General features: G+C 34.6%; 3 protein-coding genes across 3 annotated transcripts; all 3 read left to right on the top strand.

Moving 5' to 3' along the window:
• Positions 1-5,811: 5,811 nt before the first annotated feature.
• On the top strand, positions 5,812-7,617 carry LOC18598016 (high affinity nitrate transporter 2.4-like). The gene is made up of 3 exons (XM_018121280.2): positions 5,812-6,621; positions 6,751-6,866; positions 6,951-7,617. Exons 1-3 carry the CDS (start codon positions 5,812-5,814, stop codon positions 7,615-7,617), a joined length of 1,593 nt encoding a protein of 530 aa, XP_017976769.2.
• Positions 7,618-13,347: 5,730 nt separating this feature from the next.
• Positions 13,348-16,401, top strand: LOC148762358 (uncharacterized). The gene is made up of 7 exons (XM_088806334.1): positions 13,348-13,439; positions 13,720-13,849; positions 14,127-14,284; positions 14,619-14,742; positions 14,861-15,338; positions 15,507-15,591; positions 16,197-16,401. The coding sequence occupies exons 1-7, from the start codon at positions 13,348-13,350 to the stop codon at positions 16,399-16,401; spliced, it is 1,272 nt and encodes a 423-aa protein (XP_088662460.1).
• Positions 16,402-18,634: 2,233 nt separating this feature from the next.
• LOC18598015 (acylphosphatase family) lies at positions 18,635-20,586 on the top strand. The gene is made up of 2 exons (XM_007027346.3): positions 18,635-19,082; positions 20,155-20,586. Exons 1-2 carry the CDS (start codon positions 18,741-18,743, stop codon positions 20,419-20,421), a joined length of 609 nt encoding a protein of 202 aa, XP_007027408.2. The 5' UTR covers positions 18,635-18,740; the 3' UTR covers positions 20,422-20,586.
• The last annotated feature ends 934 nt before the right edge of the window (positions 20,587-21,520 follow it).

Below are 21,520 nucleotides of genomic sequence, written 5' to 3'. Positions count from 1 at the left end.
AGATAGCTGATTAATCAATTGGCCTAGCTCGTGCTGTGTGACCTAACAGATTACATTTTAAAAAGCAAGGAATCATAAGCTTCCAATGAACAATTATTAGTTCTGGAAAAAGTGAAATACAGAGGGAATAGCTATCCAAGTAATTAACCAACTTTACGACTAATAATAGCTGAGAAAACATTGTGAGAGTAAACATGCACGACAACTAAAGCTCGTCAGCCAGTCAGAACTCGAGGAGGTTTCCAACTCTATTTTTGGAGCCTTTTTATTAATTCAATTGTATATGTTATCTATACCTAGACTCCATTAGAGTCCTTAATGGATAATGATATACGATTCCAATATACATTTACAACGACTGGACGTTGGGTTGTACATGTCTTGGCTTGGTTTACAGCTTGCATGTCAACCTCTCTATTTATAGAATATTCTAATAATATTCTCCCTAATATATTTAATTTTTTACAACAAAACTAAGCTCCCTAATAAAGGAAGGAAAGAATGTGAGAAAACATAATGATGAATCTAATAAAGGAATGGTTAATTATGCTTAGGAAAAAAATGATGGATATAACTTAGGTAAGGTTATTACTTACATCATTTTCTTGGAGTAATTAAATGTTTATTTTTGTATAGGAACGAAGAGTGTATACCCTTCAATTTAGAATCTTGAAGAAAACTTCTAGGGCACCAACCTTTGTGGCACCAACCTTTGCAAATACAGTCAAATATATTTCCTCCTAACTTGTATTTGTACAAAGGTGTGAATACTTTACTGCTTTCAGAAGGCAAAAAGCAATAACTTCTTCAACTTCCAACTTCCAATATAAAAATCCAAGATTAAAAATGATTGAACAGCATCGAGATTCCGCCTACTGGTCATTTTCAAATGTAAATTCATTGCTGTGGGTATTTTAATCAAGTGCTATTAGACTAATACAACCACCCAAAACCCCACCATATTCTTCCTTGGTGTGCTTGCTGATCTATTGACTATCTTGCAACATTAATTAATTAATTGATCTTAATTACACTAACTTGTATTCTAATCAAGCCGCAGCTTTTTGCAAAAATAAGTTAATTAAAGGAAGCTTCTAAAAAGCAGGAAGCTGATAGATGCATTAACCATGCTGGCAGTAAACAAGTGATTTTGATTATTTAAATAATTATATATAGGTGACAGATTAACAATCAGTTAATCTAGTTTTTATCAGCACATCATCTGAGGTAAACCCACAGTAAAGCACTATCTTGATTCATTTGATTGCACCGACAAAGAAGGACTTTGCCACCCATGTGTGACAGGTAACCATCTTAAATGTTTTTCATAGTAATTAAAAAGAAGTGAACAAAACTTTCTGATGAAATGAACAATCATTAATTTAATCTTTTGAGAAACATCTATTAAATCATGTCAACTTCGGTAGGAAGAAAAACAGTAAAAAATGTGATCTAAGTCTTGGTGAAATCCCATGTCACCAGTCATTTTAATTATAGAGAATTGGAACTATTACAGTTTCCTCAAGGGATTTTTTGGTGTAAAAGGAGAGTAGTAGATGAATTTGAGCTCTAAACTAATTAACAATGGAAGTCAAAGGGTTTCATGCATCCGATTAAGGGGAGGGCATGCAAATGGTGCAATTTCAAGATTCCCCAAGGATCAACGCAAAGATTCCCCACATTCCTTCTCAATAAAAATACAAAAAAGGATATATATATATAATAGCGATATAAATAGCAAATTGGGCAATGATTATATCTAATTGTGGAGTTAGGGCTTAGATTATGTGAATTGGGTTATTCAATGACTTGTCTAGCTACATTCGGTCATAGTGTTGTCAACGTAGGAAGTTAGAATGGGAATTTACTTTTGATTCGGGACTTGAATCAAAATTTTACACCGAAAATGCACTAAAAGGATAATTTGCATATGCCTAGTAAAAGAGATTAATTTGTTGGTAAAATTGTAGAATTATAAGATTTTGATTGGTGGCTTCCTCAGTGGTGACATTATGGACTGACAACAATTCCTAAAAGATTATAATCTTTTTTATAATGATTTTTGGATAACCTAATTTTGCAATAACAAGAAGAAGATAATGATTTTTTATAGAAAAACAAAACTAATAAAATGGATTAATCTATCAGCATCACAAACAAATAACATCAAAGACAAATTAGGACAGGAGGAAGAGGAGGAAGGTGAGTCATGAATAAGATCCTAATTTTCTGACTCAGCTCCAACTATGACCCTCAAAGAAAAAAGGTGTGCACCTCTTCACTTTTATAGAAACAGATGTTAATGATGATGATGATGGTGGTGGTGATGGTCATGCTCTCCATCCATGCATGTTTCGCATGGCATGCGATGATGCATGATGCTGGGGTTGATAAAGGGGGGCTTTAAAAGGCGTTTGGATTTGAGGGGATCCTATGTGGAGGGGAGAGCAAATCATGGATTTGACTCTGTTTGGATGAATGCTGAAATGGGCAAACGTGCAGTCAGCCACCAGACATGAAGGGGACTTTGGGTCCCATTCCACGTCAGTTACACATGGCGCCTTGTTGGAGTTTGAAATTGCACGCCAAAAAGTGAGTGCCCTTACCGACCTCCTACCCATTTTCTATTTTTTTCCTAATTTTTCTTCTATTTCAAATCCACAAATGACGGCAAAGGGCAAGAAGTATTGTTTCTTTAATAATGCATTTCTGCTACCGGTACAATGTCTTTTCTATTTTATTCCTTGTCTAGATTTTATGCCTTGTTTTTGACAACTCAAAAGTAACATTTCTGTTTCATATTCAAGTGTTCTGACCCCGACCACAATGAAATCTACATGGAATTAACTACTGCTACGTACATGACCAGGGTGAAAGATTACATTAATCTCATAAACGTGTGAAAAGATGAATATTTCTCTATGTTTTGTTTCAACCACTTATTCTTTTTCCCTACCAAATCAATGAAGAAAAATGTGTAGTCTCATTCTTCCTCACGTCTCTTTGTCTATCTTCTTTATTTAATCTGTCAAAGTACAGCGCCACGAGTATACATTTCCTATTCAAAAAGTATATCTATCAAATGATTATGGTTAATTGTGCATCATCCTTGTTGCACAAGCTTTTTCATTTATAGTAGAAAGAGATTCATTTTGGTCTAAGTTTATTTCGATCTTAATATCTCTCATAAAGAGTTTCATATCAATAAGAAGTTCAATAAATTTTGATATTACTTATCAAGAACTCATATTTTCAACTTAAAAGATATGTCTATCAAGTTGAAGAAGATCTTTATTTATAAATTCAATATCTATTTTATTTTTTCTTGATGTGTGATCTGTAAAGTAATGTTAAGTTAAATAAATTTGTTAATCATTTTAAAAATATAGTCTACAATGAGAAAAAAGAGCGGCAGTCCAATGTTAGATTCTATAATATTTGCTTTACTTATAAAGGAAAAAGTAAGCTTACTTCATTGATGATGCATGTTGATTAATAGATCAATTCTGATAGATTAGTTTAGTACAAATCAAGGTTAGATAATTATTATTTAACTACAAAGGTTGTTAGTAGGTCTAAATACCAGAAGAATTGGAAAATTTTTCTCTTACAAATGTTGATTTAGTCCATGTATTTAAAGCTTATAGTCCATGGTTTCTTCCTTTGAATTCTTGTTCCAACCAGACCCGGAAACATAAAAATTCTTTGTTCAATTCCATCTCTTTTCTAATATATATTTTTCAGTTTTTTCAACGTGGGTTCTTGAAGAAAATGTTTTAACAGTATTTGTTTGTATTGACAACCCACGTGCAGTCCAATTCATTTCTGTTTAGTCTAACCTATTGGCCAATATTCAACTCTTGATAAAAGTGTGCATTTGAATATTCAATCAAAGCTTTGAATCTGTAATTCTATATGGAGGAAACACGAGCGTTTGTATGATTCTTGTTTTGACTTTCTCAAAGATTGCGGATAAGCTTTACTCCATTATTAACTTTTGGCCCCAGAACAAGGAAAAAAGAGAGAAAAAAATCAAAAGCTTTGACGTATGAAAGTTGAAACTTTGGCAGCCCACGGCACAGCAGCCGGCAGCCGGCAGCCGCAATCCAAATTGGGTTCATAAAAATCTCTTTTTGAGCCCATAAGAACCAGATTTAAAGAGTCTTTCTAACCCTTCAGATGCCCTCAGCTCCCAGATAACTCAACCCAAGTTCTTTGGTGGTTTGATGTTGGGCCTTGTCGATTTGCCATGTTAAGCAGGACTGCAGGAGGGCAAGAGTGGAGATGATCTGGGTCCATGAAATATCGCTTTTAGTCCCTAAAATCAGATCCAAAGAGTGTTCGAAGGCCTCCACATGACCTCAGTCCCATACTAACGGAGACCAGTTTGTAGGGTGGTTTAACACAGACCTGGTCTATTTGCCATGTCCTTGGCATAAGACAAGAAAAATGTTTGAGATTTTCTTGGAATGGGATGCAATTTATTGCTTTTGGAGTGTATTTTTCAAACAAATGCAAATCATTCAAGGCCAGGGATGATCTGATATAACAGGGCATTTTAAATCTATGAGCCAAAGAACTTCCAATTGCAAGCAAGAATCATGGCTTTGTTTTCCCCGGTCACTCGTAAACCCAAGGCTAATATTAAAAACTCCTGGTTAATGCCGTTTGTAGGATTAGATTAATTGCACTGTTAACAGATAAAAAATTGAAGGAGTTATGACAGTTGAAATTAGAACAAACGAACAGTGCATGTTACTTTAGATTGCTTTCTTTGCAAAAACATTATCTGGACTAGAATATTCACGGTGAAGATTGGAGAAGAGTCCACTGTTTAGGACTTCCTATCTGCATATTGATCATTACAAATTTTCCTTTTGGTATTAATGGTTGCAGTTTGAGTCCTCTGAAACTGATTTGCAACCAAAAAGAAAAGCAATTCATTTTTGCTTTGAAAGATTCGCCAAATGCTGCTATCATATCCGTTGGACATAAAAACAAAACAAACAGAAAAGGAAAGTTTGAGTCACTGTCAAATTTCTCTGGCTGTCTTATTTGGAGTTGAGTAAGTGATCATGGCCGATCAAAGGAGAGGTTAGGTGATAAAAATGGGGGACGTGGCGGGGCGTTGCTTAACCAAGAGAAAAACGATAAAGGAGTACAAACAAATTAGGCTTAGCCAACAATGGTAACATACGCGTCTCAGTCTTGAGATTTCCCTCCCCTTCTTCCAAATTGCTAGGAATTATAAACAAATCCCCTAAACAAAAAACCTCTTAGAACATGCGAAAGGGTGAGTTTATGTTTTAAAAAATCAGTTCTTGTCTCTATCTGCCAGCAGGCACGCAAAGACACTTTGAGAGAATCATATTCATGTTTTGATTAGGTAGACAGACCAATTAGAGGAAATATACTTGGTGAAAAGGCATTCACAAGTTGCAATCGGTTTAAAACAGATTGTTGTTTTTTTCCTTTTTGTTTGTCCTGTAATGGTTGATACCTTCCCACAATATCAATTGCATAAGAAAATGTTACAACTTTAAGTTAAGAGGACATAAACCAATAGTCTCTGTCTCAATGGAACAAATTTAGCTTTTGGTATATGCAATGCGACTCACAACTGGAGTTAGCTTCAACATCAGCCGTCGGAACATGCAATAATTTGTTTTAAAAATGAAATGTAGCTCTCTGTAAACACCAATGACAGCAACCAATGCTACAAATTTAATCCTGCAACCTTCAATACTATAAGAATTTAAGTTAATTGTCCTCCCTTTTATTGTTTTGGAGAGAACTTAGAAGGCCGAAGCTATGACTGAAACAGAGAACGAGCCAGGAAGCTCCATGCATGGAGTTTCAGCAAAAGAACAAGCATTTGCTTTCTCAGTCACTTCCCCCACAATCCCAACAGACCCTACTGCAAAATTTGCTCTCCCTGTCGATTCTGAGCACAAAGCCAAAGTCTTCAACCTTCTGTCATTTGCCAAACCCCACATGGTCACATTCCATCTCTCCTGGCTCTCTTTCTTCACTTGCTTCATCTCCACTTTTGCAGCAGCTCCTCTTGTTCCTATCATCCGAGACAACCTAAACCTCACAAAAAGCGACATAAGCAATGCTGGCATAGCTTCTGTGTCTGGCAGCATCTTTTCTAGGCTTGTAATGGGTGCAGTATGTGACCTATTAGGCCCGCGTTATGGTTGTGCTTTCCTTATCATGTTGTCAGCCCCAACTGTGTTTTGCATGTCATTTGTTTCGTCTGCTGGAGGGTACGTAGCTGTAAGATTCATGATCGGTTTCTCCCTTGCAACATTTGTGTCTTGCCAATATTGGATGAGCACTATGTTTAATGGAAAAATCATTGGACTTGTCAATGGGACTGCAGCTGGATGGGGAAACATGGGGGGTGGTGCTACTCAGCTTCTTATGCCACTCATTTTTGAGTTAATCAAGCAAGCTGGTGCAACTCCATTTACTGCTTGGAGAATTGCATTTTTTATACCAGGATGGTTGCATGTGATTATGGGAATATTGGTCTTGACCTTAGGCCAAGATTTGCCTGATGGGAACCTTGGTACGTTGCAGAAGAAAGGAGATGTTCCAAAGGACAAGTTCTCCAAGGCAAGTATTTATGCTATCACATTTTAATTTGCAATTTTTCTAGGCTTTTGGGCTTGGTATTAGGAATTGAAAATGGGTTTAAAACCTGGGCAATACGGTTGTTGATATAGATTGCTTTTCTTTGGTCAGGTGATATGGTATGCCATCACAAATTACAGAACATGGATCTTTGTTCTTCTCTATGGAATGTCTTTAGGTGTAGAATTAACAACAGATAATGTCATTGCTGAATATTTCTTTGACAGGTTGAATCTTCTCCTTGCTATAAAATTCTCTTTTAAATTGGACAACAAGAGTGAAAATTAATATTGGCTTCTGGATTCCTTTAGGTTCAATCTCAAGCTCCATACAGCCGGCACCATAGCTGCCACCTTTGGTATGGCAAACATTTTCGCTCGTCCCATGGGAGGTTTCTTGTCTGATATAGCTGCACGTCGATTCGGAATGCGTGGCCGTCTTTGGAACTTGTACATCTTGCAAACACTAGGAGGCATATTTTGCATCTGCCTTGGCCGAGCAAACTACCTTTCCCTCTCCATCTTCTCCATGTTCCTCTTCTCCATTGGTGCACAAGCAGCTTGTGGCGCTACTTTTGGGATTATTCCATTCATTTCTTGTCGATCGCTTGGTGTCATCTCCGGCCTAACTGGTGCTGGTGGCAACTTCGGGTCCGGTTTAACTCAATTGTTGTTCTTTACAAGCTCAAAGTACTCGACCGCAACTGGGATTTTCCATATGGGGATCATGATTGTGGCATGTACTTTGCCTGTAACACTCGTGCATTTCCCTCAATGGGGGAGCATGTTCTTCCCTGCTTCAAAGCATGGCGAGAAATGCAGTGAAGAGCACTATTATGGATCAGAGTGGAATGAAGAGGAAAAAGAGAAAGGGTTGCACCATGGAAGCCTCAAGTTTGCTGAGAATAGTAGGTCTGAGAGGGGCCGACGGATTAGTTCTGCACCAAAACCTCCAACTTCAACTCCGAGAGATGTGTAGAAATCACCAGGCAATGAAAATTATTGTGTTGCTAGTGAGGGTTTGATTCTTGAACTATAACATTGATCCAGCTTGTGTGAGTTTCCGGAGCAAAGTGTTTGAAAATGAATAACTAAAGGGGGAAATATTAAATTATGGTTCTCCAAAGGAAAATGGTTCAAGCAATTTGAGTTGGGCTTTAAAAACCATCAGTTTGACTAAGTGGTTTGGTGTATATGCCATACATCCCGAGCCGAAACGTCATAGTTAGCCCAAGAAATGAATACTAGGCTTTTCCTTTTGTCATTGGGCAAGTTCCAATAAATTAGGTTGTTTTAGAAGAGGAACGGATGATGAAGCAGGATTTCAGTCCTGGGTTGGGCGTGAATTCAGTTGATTATAAGAGAATAACATCCTATTTAATCAATTTGCCACAGTGCCAAATTGAATGGGATGCAATATATTGCTTTTGAAGTGTATTTTCCAAAAAAATGCAAATCATTCAAGACCAAAGATGATCTGATAAATATATAGGGACATTTTACATCTATGAGCCAAAGAACTTCCAATTGCAAGCAAAAATCATGCTTTTGTTTTTTACTACAAGTTGAGCTACTATTGTGAATAGAGCTCCCCAGGTCACTCATAAACCAAAAGCTAATATTAAAAACTCCTGATTATTGCTGTGTGTAGGATTAGATTAATTGAACTGTTAACAGATAAACAACTGAAGGAGTTATGACAGCTAAAATTAGAACAAAGGAGCAGTGCATGTCACTTATTAGATTGGTTTCTTTGCAAAAACATTTTCTGGACTAGAATATTCAAAACATTATCTGGACTAGAATATTCATCGTGAAGATTGGAGAAGAGTCCACTATTTAGGACTTCATATCAGCATATTAATCATTACAGTTTTCCTTTTTGTATTAATGGTTGCAGTTTGAGTCCTCTGAAACTGATTTGTCAACAAAAAAGAAATAGCAATTCATTTTTGATTTGAAAGATTGGCCAAATATGGAGTATGGATTGGTTACTTTGTTTTTTTGGTTTTTTTTTTTTTTGCAAAGGAGCCTTCGGAAAGATTTCTTCAAGAATTGATGCATTGGTCCTTGAACCAGGGAGTCCTCGGAACCTCAAGAACTTGGTAATCTTTCTGCCTTTTAAGCAAGCATCCATTTTGCCAAAAGAGTGGTAAAGGAACAACAATGCTAATCTCAGATTCACCAATCTTGTTCTTCTTCCAAACCATCGTTGCTTTCATCCTTTTTACCCTTGTCTTTCGTGTGACCCTTGTATTCTTCATTCCGGTCCTTCTCTTTGCTATTTGCCCAGGCCTTGTTTACATCCTTATGGACCTTTTTTGCCCTTCGTGAGTCATGGACAATCCTAAAGGGGCTTCAGCTTTTTTAACTAATGTAGATATTTGATTTTGGTTAATACCTATTATCTAATAAATTATTTTATAGCATAATATTATATTGAGAATAATGAGAATAACCATTACAAGTGAAGTATTACTTCATGCAGAACAACTAAAACAAGTGAAGTATTACTTCACACGAAACAACTAAAATAAGTGGAGCGCTATTCCATGTGAAACAACTAATACAAGTAGAATAACCACTTCATATAGAATAACCATTTCACACGAATGATAGTGAAAGTAACCTAGAATAAGTGGTAGGACTCATGAGTTACTTTCATCTTAAGATGTTTTAGAGAGTTTGGTTTGGTGACTCAGATGTAGAGGTAGTTAAGAAGTCTTTCTTTTAACTTTTCTTGAAATATAAGTGTTTTCCTCTTTTATATTGTTCTTTTGTACCTGTTCACTTATAACTTCTTTCCTTGTACCTGTTCACATATAGCTCTTTTTCGTTAGTTTTTATTAGAGAACAAGTCTTATTATATATAATTACTTCAATAGTCTCATAATGGGTTTCTAATTGTTACTCGACATTAACTCTTAGTAACGATTATCTAACATTAAAACTCTCCTTAAAATATAATTAATTATGTGCATTAAAGCCTTTTCTTGCAACCGTCACTTTTGGCACTATATATAGAGCTTTCACAATTCATTAAGAGAACTTTTCACTTTTTAGAACTACGTTACTCTCACTCAGAGCTTCTCTTTCTAGCACTCTTATACATTGTCTACCTATTCTCTTTTTGTTCTTTTCCACCTGCCATGACACTCGGTATTTCAGGAATTGTTCCGATCTTCCTCTCTACTACCTCTGGTACATCCTTTACTTGTTTACAATGCTTCCTCTTCCTATCACAAGAACCCTTTTTACTACTAATAAATTCTTTAACCCCAAATGGTCATGTTTCCAATTCTTTGTCTCAATAAACCAGCTTAATACTTGTAATACCCCTCACAAAGTATATATTATAAAAACATTTAGATTTATTAAGTTATAGTTTTACAAAAATAAATAAGTAGATGTTGTTTTATTATTAATATTTATATACAATTATGACTTTAGGTGCCTTAATAATTGAAAAATAGAAGAAAGGGGTGTTTAAGTAAATAAAAAAGTTTTAATTAGTGTCAATTTTTATTTATCACGTTTAAGATAAATGGGTTAAGGTCAATTTATTTATTTGACCATATCACATTAAATCACGTTAAAAGAGAGGTTAAAGACAGTTATCATGTTAATAGAAAAAAATAGATAGTAGAGGTTAGGCTAGTTTTACATTACCATGTTTTAAAAAAAAAGCAAAAAAGTTAATGTCAGTTTATTTCATTAAACTCAAACGATAGGCAGTTAAAAGAGCTTAACACCAGGGAAGAAGAAAGGCAGAGAAAAGGAAAAAGTATTTAAGGGATTGCTAATTAAGGCTACTAGGAGGATTTTTTGAGTTGTTTCTTGATAGTGAACTTGACAATTAAGTAAGTGATTGATATCCCTTCGGTGTTTTCACACTCTAAAAATTAGCCTTAATGTGAATTTGTACATGATATATGACATTTTATTCTATGATTTATTAAAATCGGGTTGAGCATGCAAAATGCATATGTATATGAGTTTTATATGTTAAATTTAGAATATGGGTTATGCAAAGCGTGATTTCTGATTTTGAAATTTGTATATGATTTTGCATAATGTATGTATATATGTTTTCATGAATATAAATATTTAGTTTGAAATAAATATGCTTTTGATGTGTATGAGATATGTTTGAGAAAATTGATATACTATGTTATGAAATTTGGGTGATGTAAAAATATATGTTTTTGTTTTGTTTTTTAGTATGGTTATGCTCTGACCCTACTAATGGGAGTTAAATGTTGGCCATGTCAACATATAGTTTGTGATTGGAGATCGATCTCCCAACCGCACCACTGGTTATAAAATAGTGATATTTGTGATATCTATTTAGTGAAACCAATGATTGCTTTTAATATATTTTTGACCCGTATCACTGGAGTTAATTGTGGATTTATTTTTGACTTATGCCATAGGGATTAAGTGTGGTCGTAGCATGTTACAAGAGACCATCAAAATTTGTAATTTTGTGAAATTTATATTTTGTTCTGTTAATTGAAAATTTTAGAGTCAGATAGTTTTGTTATTCAAAATTAGGTTACTCAAACTTTGTTTTGATATTTATATGAGAATAAATAATTTTAGGCCTAAATGTTTTGAGCATGCTTAACTCGGTGGAAAGGATGTTAGTCATTTGTTGAACTGTTGGACTCATTCTTTCCTTCTTCTTTTCAAGTTGTAATTTGGTCAAACACGTGAAAAATTTTGGAGATTGACGTTTCGTATGTTAGCATATGGTTTTGAGTTGCTTCAGGATTTTTCTCGACATTTTAGTTTATAGTATTAGAAACTTCCTTTTGAACATTGTCGAAGTCATTTTCCTTTTGAATGTTGATAGATTTAGCTTTGAGAATCATTATATTTTCATAAATGAATTTGACCCTTTTAGTTAATTGGTTAAGATATGTGTTTTTGAGCCTTGCATGTTTGTAGGATTATATCTTATAAGTGAGCAGCATTTGTTGTGCCTTGGGTGTGAAGCATGATAAATTTAGTGGTATCAGAGCCAAGTTAGGCATAATTACTTAATTTTAACACTTATGCGAGATTTGAGAAGTGGGTAAAAAAAAAAAAAAAGGATTGGGACGTTTTTCCTCTATTCATGTTTGTAATACTCTTATGATTGCTTTATGTTAGTATTTTAAAAAAAAACTAATTTTAATTTTCCTTGTTATGAATAATTAGTATGCCTCCTCATCGAGACAGCGAGCATAATCTTGCTGACCTTGCGGCTAGTGCTAAAGGTGTTAATGCTAGGAAGTCTCGCTATGATAGATTCAAAATCCTTCTAACAAAATCAAGATGATGTTGAAACATCAGATGTTTAGATGACTATTGAAATTAACCAACCTCCTACCAACTCGATCGAGGGGATATAAGGTGTTGTGGTTAGAAATGATGATAGAGTGTTGAACTTGATTTAGGAGGTAATTGGTTTGGTTAGAGAGCAACGACAACGTCTACAATCAGTCCAACAAGTTAATAATTCTACTGATTGGAAAGCCTTGGGTGAGTTTAAGAAGATAACACCTCTTTCTTTCAAGGGTTTCACAAATCTTGATGATGTAGAATTATGGATTGAGGAGATGGATACAGCTTTTAATGCCATGCGTTCTAGTGATCAAGACAAGGTTAGATTTTCAATCTATTTATTGCCAAGAAGTGCACATAATTAGCGGAAAGGAGTAGCGCACGCTCATGAAAATGACCTTGAGTTCTTCAAGGGGAGGAATTTTCGCGCTGCCTTCTATGCTAAGTATTTTCCTCGGAGCAAGCTATTACAGTTGGAGAGAGAGTTCCTTAATCTAGTTTAGGGTAGTATGACAATGGATGACTATGAGGCTAAGTTTGATTATTGTTCAAGTTTGCCACTTCTCTAGTTTTTTACGATGAAAGTAGGGCTAGGAGGTTCAAAAATAGTTTGAATGCTTACATCAGTAGAGGCTTAGCTCTATTGCATTTGATCAGCTACAATAAAGTAATTGGTACGGCAAAATCCTTAGATTTTGTATGGAGAGAGACTCAAGAGGTAAGGAGGGATTTTCAGAAAGAGAGGGGTAGAGATTCAAACTTTCAAGGTAAGAGAGTTTTTAATAGTCCTTCCAAATTTCAAATTATTAAAAAGTCTAGAGCTTCTACTTTTAAGGATAAACTTCTTTCTTTGAAAACTCAATTGTACCACGGCAAGACATCCCAACAAAGGCCTAAATGTTCAGTATATGGTGGAGGACATCGAGCTGCTGAATGTAAGCATGTTACTGGTGCTTGTTTTAGATTGGCCAATAGGGACATCGTATTGCTAATTATCTTTTGGTCTTTCAAGAATCTTAATATGTGCAGAGGCCACAAAACTCTCGAACTTTTGAAACTATAGTGCAAAGGACTCAACCCACTGATGTTGTTCAGACTATGCATACACCTTTTACTAGACATAAAAAACTGCGAAGACTTCGCACCTAAGGGTTTGTTTATGCTATCACTCAATCGGAAGCAAAGACATCCAACACCGTTGTGTCACGTACGTTGCTAGTTGCCTCAGCTTTTGCTCATGTATTGTTTGATACTGGTGCTTCTTATTCTTTTGTATTTGCTACATTTGTTCGAAAGTTTGCCTTGCCTTGTGCTTTTGGATTATGAACTATATGTAGACATTTTAGTTAAAGGTGAAATTATCTCAAATCAGATTTGTAAGATGAGCGTGGTAAGGATTGAAGATAGAGAATTGCTTGCGGATCTTCATGTTTTAGATATGCAAGATTTTGATGTAATTCTAAGGATGGCTTGGTTAGTTACAAATTTTTTTAAAGTTGACTGTCGAGGGAAAAGGGTGGAACTTGAGACTTCGAGGGAAACACCTTTTTGTTTGCATGGTAGTTGTACTTACACTCTTTTATAAGTCATCTTTGCTTTTAAAAGCTATGCGATTGCTTACTAGTGGTTGCAAAATATTTTTGGCAGCTGTTATAGACAGTAAAATGAAAGAGTTAAAGATTGAAGAGATTCCTATTGTGAGGGAATTTCCTGTTTTTTTTTTTTTAAGATCTACCTAGTTACCTTCTGATAGGGAAATTGATTTCTTTATTGATTTGGTTTTAGGAGTTGGCCTTATTTCTAAAGCTTCTTATAGAATGGTTCTTGTAGAATTGAAAGAACAGTTGCAAAAACTTCTTGATAAGGGCTTTATTAGAGCTAATGTATCTTCTTAAGGAACGCTATTGTTATTTGTGAAGAAAAAGGCTGGGAGTATGAGGTTGTGCATTAATTATCGAGAGTTAAATAAGGCAACCATGAAGAATAAGTATCCTTTGTTTTGAATAGATGATTTATTTAATCAACTAAAAAGCACTCAAGTGTTCTCCAAAATTGATCTTCGGTCTAGTTATCACCAATTGAAGGTGAGAATTGAGGATATTCCCAAACTGCTTTTCATACTTGATATAGGCATTATGAGTTCCTTGTTATGCCTTTTAGGTTGACAAATGCTTTAGCTGCTTTTATGGACTTGATGAATCGGGTTTTAAACCTTTTTTGGATAAGTATGTGGTTGTTTTTATTGATGATATTTTGGCGTATTCCTTTAGCTTAGTAGATCATGAAGAGCATCGAAAGATTGTTTGGGAGACTTTGAGGTAGAAATAGTTGTTTGTTAAACTAAAGAAATGTGAATTTTGGCTTTCTAGTGTTGCTTTTCTTGAGCATGTGGCGTCGAAAGATGGGATTTTGATGGATTCAAAAAAGGTTGAAGTAGTGGTGAATTGGAAGAGATCGAATAATGTTTTTAAGATTTATAGTTTTCTAGGTTTAGTAGGGTACTATAGGCGATTTGTGGAGGAGTTTTTTGTATTGTCTTACCTTTCACCAAATTGTTATGGAAAGGGATTTGTTTGAGGAGTTAAAGAAATGATTAGTATCTGTTCCTATACTTACCATATCTACTAATAGTAAGAGATTTGTTGTTTACAGTGATATTTTTGAAAAGGGACTTGGGTGTGTTTTTATGCAAGATGGTAGGTTGATTGCTTATGCTTCTAGGCAGTTGAAACCTTATGAAGAGAATTATCTTATTCATGATTTGGAGTTGGCAGCAGTAGTTTTTGCATTAAAAATTTGACGACATTATTTGTATAGTGAGTTTTGTGAGGTCTTTACAGATCATAAAAAGTTTAAAGTATCTTTTCATGCAAAAGGAGTTGAATATGTGACAGAGAAGATGGTTAGAATTGTTGAAGGATTATGACTTGACCATCAATTATCACCCAAGTAAGGCGAGTAGAGTTGCTGATGCTTTAAGTAGAAAGATTTCTAGGAACATGGCTACAATGATTACTTTCCAAAGACAAATTTTGGAGGACTTGCAAAGGATGGATATTGGTGTGCATATGCATGGCTTTGGAGCATTATTGGCTAACATACAGGTACAACCAATTTTAATTCACAGAATTAAGATAGCCCAAGTAGATGTTCTTGGACTTCAGCACATTAAACTTGAGGTTGAATCTGGTTTAAAACCAGACTTTAGGATTTATGAGGATGGCTCTTTAAGGTTTAGTGATAGAATTTGTGTTCTTGATGATGTGGAATTGAAGAGAGAAATTTTGAAGGAAGATCATTATAGTAATTATACAATCCATCTTGGTGGTACGAAGATGTATAGAAATTTGAAGAACACTTTTTGGTGGAGCAGTATGAAAAGATAGCTTGCATGGTTTGTAACCAAATGTTTGACATGTCAGCAAGTCAAGACTGAACATTAGTGGCCAGCAGGGTTGTTGCAACCTTTCCCTATTTTAGAATGAAAATGGGAATGAATTACTATGGACTTTATATCTGGTTTATCGAGAACCTTGAAAGGTAATGACGACATATGGGTGATTGTTGATAGATTAACAAAGTCTGCTCACTTCTTGGCTATTCGTATGGGAATGTCATCGGAAAAGTTAGCGGAGTTATATGTGGAGTAGATTGTGAGATTACATGGAGTGCTAGTGTCCATTGTATTTGATCAAGATTCTCGATTTGTGACAAAATTTCAGGAAAGTCTGCATAAAGCTTTAGGTATTAGACTTAATTTTAGTATTACTTTTTATCCCTAAACAGATGATTAGTTTGAGAGAACTAATCAAATTCTTAAGGACATGTTGAGAGCTTATGTAATGAATTTTGGAGGTTCTTGGGATCGACACTTGTCATGTGTAGAATTTGCTTATAATAGCTATCAATCTAGTATCCAAATGTCTCTATTCAAAGCTTTGTATGGTAAGAAATGCAGGTCATCTCTTTGTTGGGATGATGTTGGTGAAAGACAGTTATTGAGTCTAGATTTTATTCAGCAAGCAGTTAAGAAGGTTCAGCTAATCAGAGAACATATTCATAAAGCTCAAAGTAGATAAAAAAGTTATGTAGACAATAAAAGAAGGAAGTTAGAATTTGAGGTCGGAGATGATGTTTTCCTACGAGTTTCACCTATTAAAAAGTAATAAGATTTAGGATTTGAGGAAAACTTAGTCCTTGTTATGTGGAACTATTTGAGATTTTGGATAGGGATGGTGATGTGGCTTATAGACTGGCACTTTCACCTACTTTATGGGGAGTACATAATGTGTTTCATGTTTCTTTACTGAGAAAATATGTTCTAGATCCTAATCATGTGATGGAGTTAGCTCCTTTGAGACTTAGAGAAGATTTGTCTTATGATAAGCATTCTATACGTATTACGGATAGGAAGGAGCAAGTTCTGAGAAGGTAGACTATTCCTTATGTTAAGGTTCAGTGGAGTAATCACACAAAACAAGAAGTGACTTGCGATTTGGAAAAAAATATCAAAAAGAAGTATCCCCACCTTTTTGAGGATCAAGGTAAGAGTTTAAGGGACTAAACTCCTTTTAAGGAGGGGAGGATGTAATACCCTTCACAAAGTATATATTATAAAAACATTTAGATTTATTAAGTTATAATTTTATAAAAATAAATAAGTAGATGTTGTTTTATTATTTTATTTATTTATAGTTATGACTTTAGGTGCCTTAATAATTAGAAAATAGAAGAAGGGGGTGTTTAAGTAAATAAAGAAGTTTTAATTAGTGTTAGTTTTTATATATCACGTTTAAGATAGAGGGGTTAAGGTCAATTTATTTATCTGACCATATCACATTAAATCACGTTAAAAGAAAAGTTAAGGACAATTATCACGTTAAAAAGAAAAAACAGATAGTGGGGGTTAGACTAGTTTTACATTACCACGTTTTAAAAGAAAAGACAGAAAAGTTAACATCAGTTTATTTCATCAGACTTAAATGATAGACAATCAAAAAAGCTTAACACTAGGGAAGAAGAAAGATAGAGAAAAGGGAAAAGTATTCAAGGGATTGTTGATTAAGGCTACTAGGAGATTTTCTGAGATGTTGCTTGATAGTGAACTTGACAATCAAGTAAGTGATTGATGTCTTTTCAGTGTTTTTAGATCCTAAAATTTAGCTTCAATTGGAATTTGTACATAATATATGATATTTTATCTTATGATTTATTAAAATTGAGTTGAACATACAAAATGTATATGTATATGAGTTTTATACATTGAATTTAGAATGTGGGTTATGCAAAGCGTGATTTTTGATTTTGAAATTTGTATATGACTTTGTATAATGTATGCATGTATGTTTTCATGAATGTAAACATAAATATTTAGTCTAAAACAAATATGCTTTTGATGTGTATGAGATATGCTTGAGAAAGTTGATATACTATTTTATGAAATTTAGATAATCTAAAAATATATGTTTCTATTTTGTTTCCTAGTATGGCTATACTCTGACCCTGCCAATGAAAGTTAAGTGTTGGCCATGTCAACATGTACTTTGTGATTAGAGATCGATCTCCTAACCGCACTATCAGTTACAGAATAATGGTATTTTTTGTATTTGTTCAATGCAGCTAATGGTTGCTTTTGATATAATTTTTACCCATGCCACTGATGTTAATTGTGGATTTATTTCTGACCTATATCATAAAGGTTACGTGTGGTCATAGCATGTTACAAGAGACCATTAAATTCTGTAATTTTGTGAAATTTATATTTTGTTGTGTTAATTGAAAATTTTGGAGTAAGATAGTTTTGTTATTCGAAATTAAGTTACCCAAAATTCTGTTTTGATATTTATATGAGAATACATAATTTTGGGCCTAAATGTTTTGAACATGCTTAATCCGGTTAAAGGGATGTTAGTCACTTACTGAGCTATTGGACTCACTCATTCTTTCATTTTTTCATGTTGTGATTTGGTCAAACACGTGAAAAATTTCGAGGAGTGATGTTTCGTAGGCTAGCATATGGTTTTGGTTTGCTTCAAGATTTTTCTCGACATTTTAGTTTATAGTATTAGAAACTTCCTCTTGAACATTATCGAAATTATGTTCCTTTTGAATGTTGATAGACTTAGTTTTGATAATCATTATATTTTCATAAATGTATTTAATTCGTTTAGTTAATTGGTTAAGATATGTGTTTTTGAGCCTTTCATGTTTATAGGATTATATCTTACAAGTGTGCGACGTCTGTTGTGCTTCGGGTATAGGGCATGACAATACTCTAGCTTTGTGTCTTTACTCACGGATTCTCATCACTATGGTTCCTCTTTAGTAGCCGAGAAATGGTTCAATTTGCCAAAGTTAATTGCAATTCGCATAATTCACCAATGAGGCAATGAGCCAAGTTGAATTACCCCATCTGGTTTTCTTAACTCACAAGATGAAGGAAGCTATCAAGAAGGTACACAAGGCGACTTTACCACTCCTTAATCCTTAGAAAGATACCATTGCCTTTACTACTTAACCCTTGATATGAAATTACCAGTTTACCACGGCCAATCTTGAAAATTTGACCTATGAAAAAAGAAAACAGAAAACTTAAATTAAAAAGAAAAATAAGTTAAAGTAAACAGTAATAGAAGAAGGGAGAGGATATTTTAGTTACAATCCGACGGAACCCTCTGTTTTTCTAAGCCCTCCCTTTCAAGAAACCGAATCCAAATTCTCTTCACATTTCTCTCCACCTATAAAAACCAAACATTTCAAAAAGTCAAAACCGAAATGGCATCAACCCAACAACTGAAACCATCCTTAATCTTAATCAATCATCAAACAAGCACTAGATTCCTCATATTCCTGAACAACAAGAATCTTCACTGTCTTCCACCCAGAAGATGGTTTCAAAATGCAAATACTTGTTTTGCTCATAGATTCCCCTTTCGGTCTTATACTAACTCTCCTTCTTTTCATCCTTCTTTTCCGCTTTGCTCTCGTTTTCCTCCTTTTCGCCCTCCTATTCCTTCTCTGTTCCCACTTAGTTTTTATCATTTTCGATCTCTTTTAACTTCAATGGCCACTCCTCAAGCTGCCAATGACTCCTCTCAGCCTTCCCAAACCAAAACGGTGAGTTCCTACCTGCGTTGTAATTGATAATTTTTTGCTTATTTGGAATATATTGGGTTTTTGAAAAAAATAATTCTTTTGACCAACCTTAGGTTTCAAGATTGAATTTTAATTTGAAAATTGTTTCATTATGTGTTAATGATAGATATAAATTCTGGGTTTTGGTTTTTTTACTTGGAAAATTTAGTTTAGTGAGAGGAATGCGGTAATGGGTCAAAAATAAGGACTCATTTTTAACCAATCCTAATTGTCAATATTGAGACTACGTTCATGGGATTAATGGGACTGTTTTGACTTTATTAATGGAGAATGGAAATGGGTTTGAATGTTTCCTTGGAAATTTCAGTTAATTTTGAGGAATGTTGTGATAGTTCTATCTTGAAGTAGCAATTCCATAGCACTAGGGTTTAGTTTGTGCAAATTAGGATCTTATGTCTCTTTCTTAGGTATTGATAACAGGGGTTCGGTTATTTCCTTAGTGGCTTCAATTTTGTATAAAACATGGGCATCTCTAAGTTTGTGTGTGCAATTTAGGATGAAAGTCGTTTTCAAAAATTTTTTTGGATGAGTTGGATGTTTATATATACTAATTAGGGTTTAAGTGTCTTTCTCACATTTTGACAATGGGTTTTGGCTGTTTCCTCGAAAAAATCAATTTTGTGTTATTAATGGGCCTATCTTGATTTGTTTGTTCATTTTAGGTATTTGACTGTCTATATATGGTACCAATTAATTTTGTTTGTGCTAATTAGGATTTTAAGTCTTTTCATTAGTTTTAATAATGGGTTTAGGTTGTTCCCTTAGACGATTTAATTTTGTCATTTTGTGTAAATAATGGGGCATTTCGTGATTTGCTTGCGCAGTTTAGATTTTGGAACTTTCAGCATATTAATCAATTTAGTTTATGCCGATTAGGGTTTTATATCACTTTATTATTTTTGATAATGGTTTTTGGATTTCCCCTCTGAAAGTTTAATTTTGTGATGGACCTCGCTTGATTTGATTGTGCAATTTAGGTTTTTGGATCTCTCTGTTCATTAATTGTGATGAATTGTGGATTTTGATGATGCAGGTGCGGGTTGTCATAAAGGGTAGGGTTCAGGGTGTGTTCTATAGGAACTGGACAATAGAAAATGCCACTCAACTGGGCTTGAAGGGTTGGGTTAGGAACAGGAGGGATGGTTCAGTTGAAGTTCTTTTATCTGGGAGCTTGGACTCTGTCCAGGAGATGGAGCAGAGGTGCCGTCGTGGTCCACCCGCTGCCATGGTTACTGGGCTTCGGGTTTTCCCTTCCAATGATGATCCTGGCACTGGATTTGAGAGGAAGCCAACAGTCTGATCACTCTATATGTAAAGAGATTACTGCCCATTCTATATAGTATGTATAATCTTGTTGTCTGAAGAATAAAATAGCCGAGTGGTTGTGAAATACTGAAGATGTTGTTAAAAAGTGTGGATATTAATGAATTTGAGTATAATTTATGATGATCCTTTTCCATTTAAATGAATTTTGTTTGATGAGTATTCTGTTTCTTAATTAGAAGCATGACAATGTAAGAGTGTGAATGGAGAAATGAGTTATAACTCAATGTATGCTTGCTAAACTTGGTTACCTTAGACCTGCCTGACAAATGTGTGTCAATATAAATTTATAATGCATTGACCTTGGATGTGTACTTATATAAATATTTCTCAATCACAAACAAATTTGTACAAGATGCTATTTCACATTTTCACAGTTTCCTCATACACACACACACGCACACACACACACACACATATATATCTGAATATCTTCGTCCAGCCTCAAAGCTAGTTTGCTTTGACTTGCTTTGGAAAGAATGTATATCTGTGAAGGTTTATCTTTTCCATTTTTGCCATAGATACTTGTCAGAGAAATGGAGTTAATCATTTCATTATTGGTGCTGTTTGAAGCATGTTCTCTGTTTGACTTTGTCTGAGCAGTCCAAATAATTTTGTTGGGGTAAAAAGAACTTTGTTCATTCATAGATATACAGTGTGAGACTCATAACACTTGAATTATTTCTTGGAACTATACAAGAGAAATTGGCTAGCAAGATCTCCATTGAGCTGACATGCTCCATGACCCTTGACTTCTTATTATTGCTATTTTTTTCTGGATTATTGCTTCATTGCAAAATATGCATGTTTATGTTGTATTTTTGTCATCATACTAACTCTTTTGTGGTTCACCTATCTAGTATGCTAAAACTAGGAGGATGTTTAAACTCTTATCATCTAGCTCATCAATCATTTTAAAGTTGTAAGAACAGGCTAGAGAGAAATTTTTGTTTGCACAAGTTGGAAAGCTCATTGTCCCTTGTGGGCCTAAGAGCTCTAGAAGATTATTAAAATTGTAATAGATATGTGTTCTATCCGAATTGAATGAATTCCTCACTTCTCCATTCTTCCAATTT

The sequence above is a fragment of the Theobroma cacao genome, chromosome 5 (genome assembly GCF_053813885.1).
Source record: "Theobroma cacao isolate CCN51 chromosome 5, ASM5381388v1, whole genome shotgun sequence".
NCBI classification, from domain to species: Eukaryota; Viridiplantae; Streptophyta; class Magnoliopsida; order Malvales; family Malvaceae; genus Theobroma; species Theobroma cacao.
This window is presented reverse-complemented; position numbering and strand designations above follow the sequence as displayed.

Excerpts from the sequence above, each read along its gene's own strand:
- LOC18598016 (XM_018121280.2), top strand. The coding sequence starts at position 5,812 with ATGACTGAAACAGAGAACGAGCCAGGAAGCTCCATGCATGGAGTTTCA. Across the intron at positions 6,622-6,750 it reads CAAAGGACAAGTTCTCCAAG|GTGATATGGTATGCCATCAC; the intron begins GCAAGTATTTAT and ends TTCTTTGGTCAG. Across the intron at positions 6,867-6,950 it reads GCTGAATATTTCTTTGACAG|GTTCAATCTCAAGCTCCATA; the intron begins GTTGAATCTTCT and ends GGATTCCTTTAG.
- LOC148762358 (XM_088806334.1), top strand. The coding sequence starts at position 13,348 with ATGAGCGTGGTAAGGATTGAAGATAGAGAATTGCTTGCGGATCTTCAT. Across the intron at positions 15,339-15,506 it reads GAACACTTTTTGGTGGAGCA|GTAATGACGACATATGGGTG; the intron begins GTATGAAAAGAT and ends GAACCTTGAAAG. Across the intron at positions 15,592-16,196 it reads ATGGGAATGTCATCGGAAAA|GGATGGTGATGTGGCTTATA; the intron begins GTTAGCGGAGTT and ends GATTTTGGATAG.
- LOC18598015 (XM_007027346.3), top strand. The coding sequence starts at position 18,741 with ATGGCATCAACCCAACAACTGAAACCATCCTTAATCTTAATCAATCAT. Across the intron at positions 19,083-20,154 it reads AGCCTTCCCAAACCAAAACG|GTGCGGGTTGTCATAAAGGG; the intron begins GTGAGTTCCTAC and ends TTGATGATGCAG.